Source organism: Rhipicephalus microplus, chromosome 7 (assembly GCF_043290135.1).
Source record: "Rhipicephalus microplus isolate Deutch F79 chromosome 7, USDA_Rmic, whole genome shotgun sequence".
NCBI classification, from domain to species: domain Eukaryota; kingdom Metazoa; phylum Arthropoda; class Arachnida; order Ixodida; family Ixodidae; genus Rhipicephalus; species Rhipicephalus microplus.
This window is the reverse complement of record NC_134706.1, coordinates 9,374,050-9,379,635: the sequence shown is the minus strand read 5'-3', so window position 1 is coordinate 9,379,635 and position 5,586 is coordinate 9,374,050. Positions and strand designations below refer to the sequence as shown.

At 46.1% G+C, this 5,586-nt stretch overlaps 1 protein-coding gene across 1 annotated transcript; it reads left to right on the top strand.

Moving 5' to 3' along the window:
* The first annotated feature begins 194 nt into the window (after positions 1-194).
* Pmi (Transmembrane protein Pmi) lies at positions 195-2,756 on the top strand. The gene is made up of 2 exons (XM_037431433.2): positions 195-287; positions 1,827-2,756. The coding sequence occupies exons 1-2, from the start codon at positions 277-279 to the stop codon at positions 2,395-2,397; spliced, it is 582 nt and encodes a 193-aa protein (XP_037287330.1). The 5' UTR covers positions 195-276; the 3' UTR covers positions 2,398-2,756.
* The last annotated feature ends 2,830 nt before the right edge of the window (positions 2,757-5,586 follow it).

Genomic DNA, 5,586 nt, shown 5'->3' with positions numbered 1-5,586 from the left:
AAGCAACATTAGCACGCGCTTTTAGCAATTGTGGTGACGAAATGACTTACGAGTTAATAAAAAAAAAGTCAAATAGGAGAAATACAGTGTTTTTTTCACTGAAGAGTGTGCTAACATCAAACTTAATTACCGCACAAGGCTCGCAAGGGGTAGTTTTCCTATTTACAGTATTACAAAGTGCCAGTTTGTAGTTTTGCAAAGTTCGGTCTTGCGGTCTGGCTTGTTGCAGTCAACGACGGCACAAGCCAGTCGGTTAGCCTCCCGTTGTAAACAGCGATGGAGAAAACGTAAGTTGCGTCGCCGTGTCCTTTATTTGTTGCAGGTTGTAGGCTAACGCATTTGATCTGCGCCGATCGCAGGTAATCTTTGCCCGAATGGTGAAACTGTCGCCGTCGCCTGACGCTTTCGAAATCTGTTTTTTCGTACTAGTGCCCACGCGACCCTTGGATACTGCAAGGTTCAATGTGTCCTCTCTCGAAAACTGCGCTACGACGATTGTCAGATGTAAACAGCTCGGACTTTTCATCGTGTTCTTTCTTTGCTGCCTAGCTGACCGCCGTGAAACGCTTGACACCACATAAAGAAAGTGTCCGCGTGTTATCGCGGGCGAGATCGAGCGGACAAGCTGGCTTCACGGTATTGTTATAAAACCTTTGTGCTCACTGCCGCATAAGCTTGAACATTCACGCTCCGTTGCGTCATATTAACGTTGCTTTCGTTATTGGCAGTCACATGCAGTGTTATCTAGTGTCACTTGTCAGGCGTTAGTGAAAAGTAGCTGCCAGAATAAACTACGGTGTAGTTTGCGTCGAAAGCGGCGCCTGTGCGAAAGCGAAGTGACACTCGGGCGAAAGGACAGTTTTTTTTTTCTTTTTTTGTTGCGTTGAAGGGTCGGTGTTTTGCGTAGAGCAGCCTCTAGTTTACTCGGTCACATGCGTGCTCCCGATCGTCGTGTGTTGAGCATTTGGTTGGACCACGCGCGACTCGGTCAGCCTGATGGGAACTTCGCAAAACGCACTCTTGCTGTGTCCGCAAAGTTTTCGCTTACTATAAATTGCGCCTTTCGACCGCATTCGTCGTGAATTCATTATGCAAAGGACAGTCGCGTTTTGCAAGCCCGATATGGGACACATCACGCAGGTGGCATTGCATTAATTGAGTGCACAAAGCGTTGAAAGAAGCGAAGAGCGGTCTGTGACGCGAGAGCGCGTCGATAAGATAGCTTGGCTGGTTGCCTGCCCTTGGGATTGGTGGTGTCATTGGACCGCTGCGAGTTTAGCTGCCACCCTTTCAGCTATGGGTCACGGTTGTTGCTGCTCGTTCGAACTGCTGTCTTCCCCAATGGCAATCGCGACAGCTGTTGCCAATATTTTGCTTTGTTTGTACAGAGCTTTGCCAGAACACATTCTATCCATCAAAGCGAGGGTACCAGCCGTGAGAAACTCGCGCATTGTCAACATAGATGGTTGTGTGAGGATTTTACGAGTAATTTCTTGTCAGTTCATTTAGTGGCCTAACAATTCACACGTTGCATTAGTTTTAGTAAACCACGCCAAACATGTGTTGGGCACGAGTGCTCTCTGAACTGCGCCTAGACAAACTGCGTGCAACACATATGCTTTGTAGAGATGAAATATTCGTGAACACGGACTGCTGCAGTTGTCGATGTTCTGGCAAGCGGACTTGGTCGACTCTACCGACACCACATGTTTCACTGATTCTTCATTTCTCTTAAGTTTCCATCCTCACCTACACTTCGTTTTACATATGCTTTGTGGAGGCCAGTCTCTACACCTTACTAATGGCAATTATTGAACATGTTTCAGTGAATACATCGATGTGCCAGAGTGGGTGATCATCCATGAGCTCTATGAAGGCGAGAACTCTCACGAAGCTTTTGAACTGGACTTTGACCGTGCCCTCGAAGCCGGACCAGCGTCCATCATCGTGGAGCCGAGGCGGCTAGGCGAGGAAACGGCCCGCTGGATTGCGCTCGGAAACTGCCTTCATCAGACGTCCCTCCTGTCCGGAATCGGATCGCTAGCAACGACCCTTCTGCTGTGCCCACCGTCACCGACGCCGTCTTCTGCTCACACCCTGTTCGTGATCGGCGCTCCGCTGGCTGGCGTGAGCGCTTTCTGTGCCACCGTCTACTCGCTGTCGTGGGCAACCGACCCCTGCATCCACTACCAGGTCGAAAAAGATCGAGCCGTGCTCGATCGGCTACCACTCAGGGAACTTGCCAATCCGCAGCCGCTAGTGCTGGTGCGCAGGGACGAGCGAAAGAAGCGAGCGGCGCACCTCATCACAACAGGCCTGTCTGTCGGTGTGGTGTTGTGGAGGCTATACCAAGTGTGGCGCAATGGGGACGCTGGAGCCCTCCCGGCATACAGCTAGGGCTCATGTTATGCACAGGCGTTTGGAAACAAAGTATCTAGACATCAACAAACAAGTTACATGGAGGTGGCAAAGGTGATAGTTGTGAACGCGAGCTGCTTCATGCTGCCAGCGAGGACAGATGCTCTTGCAAATAATGAAAGGGCAGCAGCTGCCTTGTTGACCCATTTTTTGATAGCTAAGAAAAAAACATTATCTTTTTCGACTTATTTTCATGTGTAGGGAGTGTGAAGAAACTTATTGGGGCGTAGTATAATTTTAAGTCTAGTTTATCATGTATGCAAAATATTCCAAAATTGATGCAAATACAAGCGACGAGTGCCTTGTTTGAAATGCTGCGTGACGATCTGTGTCTAAACTGCAGCTGTGAATGTAGTTTTGTTGTGCGAACTAATTGTCACACTTCACGCAGTGACAAACAGTAGCAGCGTTTTCACGAATGCCTGTAAGCCATCTTTGAGGGCTGCACGATATGGTTATGTTTATAAAGAAAAAATGGTCGTCTCTAAATACGTGATGAAATGTACTCGTACTTATATAAACAGGAATAAGTTCCTATTGTTTCTCAGAATCTTTTCTTCCCAAGGCAGCTGCGGAATAAAAGAAAGAAATTGGTACTTATTCCATCTTGTTTGGAAGTTTAATGGAAAGCAGATAGCATGCCCTTATGAATTAAACAGTGTTCTCATTAAACATTCACCATGCCTCCTTGTCTGCATTTTATTGCTGTCTGTTGAGATTCCAGCAAGAACCACCAGAGGTTCTAAAATGAACAAATTGCTATTTAAAAGCCACCATTTACTTTACAGTTTTGCTTTGTCTGAGGTCAGTGTTGACTTGAGTGCAACATGATTAAGTTGAAGGAATCTTGAGCTACCCCTCGGACTTGGTTAAAAAGCACGTAATGCTGACTGCCGACACTGCTATGAACATCTTGGCCAAGTCTTGCAGTCGCGCGTGACAAGAGTTCACCAGAAAATTGCGAAGTTTCCACTTTCTCAAGTGCTCATTGTCCACACTGAGGCCCATCTCTTTCATTTTAGAGCTGCCAGCACCCGCTGTTTGACAGTGGATTGCATGCTATTGGCCGATAACTGACTCTAATAAAGAGCCCCGTTTAGATTGGATGTGCTTCTTGCGACGGGGTGTCACCACGCGCTCGCACTTTGCTCGATAGTCTGCTAACATTCATAAAGTGAGCTACGCTTGTGCAAAAGAATCGCAACAGAAGAGTGTGATCGTGCTTCTTCATGTACAGTGAAGGTCATGACGACCCGACATAACTTCTTTCACCCATGCCATCCCGTCCTGCTTCCAGCATGCTCATCATGATGAGCAAAGAATGAACTCAAAGCGAGCAACTAACCACAATAACGTCCACTTTCTTGGCAGATTCAAGACCTTTTGGTAGCAATTGATTTGTGAGCGGTAAACTTTGATACGCACCCCCGTATTCTAGAACGCCCCTTCACTCAACGCTCCAGCTTCACTTGAGAAAGCCGATTGGAGCGCCATCTCTAGGCAGGATAGTCACTGCATATCAGTGATGATTTGCTGCTATTCTTGAGTAGCGCAGTGTCATTTTCAGCCGAGCAGTGGCGCACTGCGCAACTCTGTCAAGTGAAGGGTGCAAGTCGAGTCGAGGAGCGTTTCTGAGTACGGGGGTTAAACTATTTAGATATAAAACTTTTTACTTGACAATGCAGTTCTGCGGTATTTTTTTACAAAACTGAGTGTCAAAAGGTAGATTCTTGCCAAATGCAACAAAAAATTTAAATCAATCCTTATCAATCGCATTAAAAAATATCACATAAAAATCATGGTGTGAAACTTTCCACTGTTCAGACCTCACTGAAATCTATGATTGGAAGGTTGGAAGGGAAGCCACAGTCCAGTGCAATTCCAAACTACACAGTTTTAAGGGCAAAGCCCCCCCCTAGGTCAAGGCTTGTTCATAGACATTGTGCGCCGCAGCTGCCGCTAATGACGATCGCGATGAAGAACAAGCGCGTTCCAGACCACACAATCTTTCTCTGCCATCACTGCACAGCACATGCAAGGTACTCACTATATACCACGATGACGACTCTGATTATCGCAGACGACTGGCTTGTGCAGTACATAATGTCTCGATAGGCTCTACGATGCATTTCGTACGACTAGAAACCACCAACAACCACCAGGGGAACGTGCAACTTCCTTGCCAACTTCAGGCTAGATACGATACCACAAAGCAGTAATAATGAAAGCAAAACGAAATTCACAACTCAACACAACATACCAGTTACGACCAATAAACATTGTATATAACTGTACACTGCTTTGTCATTTTCATACATGAGTGGTCAATGTCACGGGTGTGATTTCGGTTACACCGAACAATACCACTGCATTGCCTACTCGTCATTCACTTCATAGATATGCTGTAATTTTTTTCAATTGTGCTTGCCTATTCTGTATGGAGCTGGCCTTACTCTTTTGCTGAAGTGGCCACGGTCACCTTTGATGCTGTGGCAGTTTTCTTGCTACGGCAGCCACATATCGACGTAAGCAAAATGCAGGAACACCAGCATTCCAATTGGACGTAGGTTAAACCTCAAATTATGAAACTTGACCCAGAGCTTTGCTAACAGTGCCTCATAATTATGACAGAGCTCCACTGCATGTGCCTCATAATCATGACATGATTTGGGCACATGCAGCTTCACAATTGAATCAAAAGAGTACCGACATAAAATATACAGGTATTTTTAAGCAGTTCTGAATAAAAACACAGGTGTCCAGAATCCTAGAAAGGGTGTCGTGGTGCCTAGGAATGCAATGAACATATTTTTAATGCAACTACCACAGAGCAGCCATTTCAGTTTCAGTGTTGAGAGGGCAGCTTCGCTGCAACATGTCAAAACGAGTCTGACATCATGGAAAGACTGCAAGTCCCGACATATTGGCAACAGCTGCCCGTTTGCTGTCAGTTGAACATAATTAACGTGTATGATGACGAGTGGATTGTCGTCCAAAGACTGACAGCTGTTTCTAGCATTATGGCTCCATGCAGGACACAGATTTCAAAGGCTCTGTCCTGTGTTGACTTGCAATGCTGGCTTGCAGATGCTAGGTGCCAAAAACTTCCAAAATGAAAGCAAAATATTTTATACATGTCTGACTGCGGTGTGAGGAGAGTATTGTTAT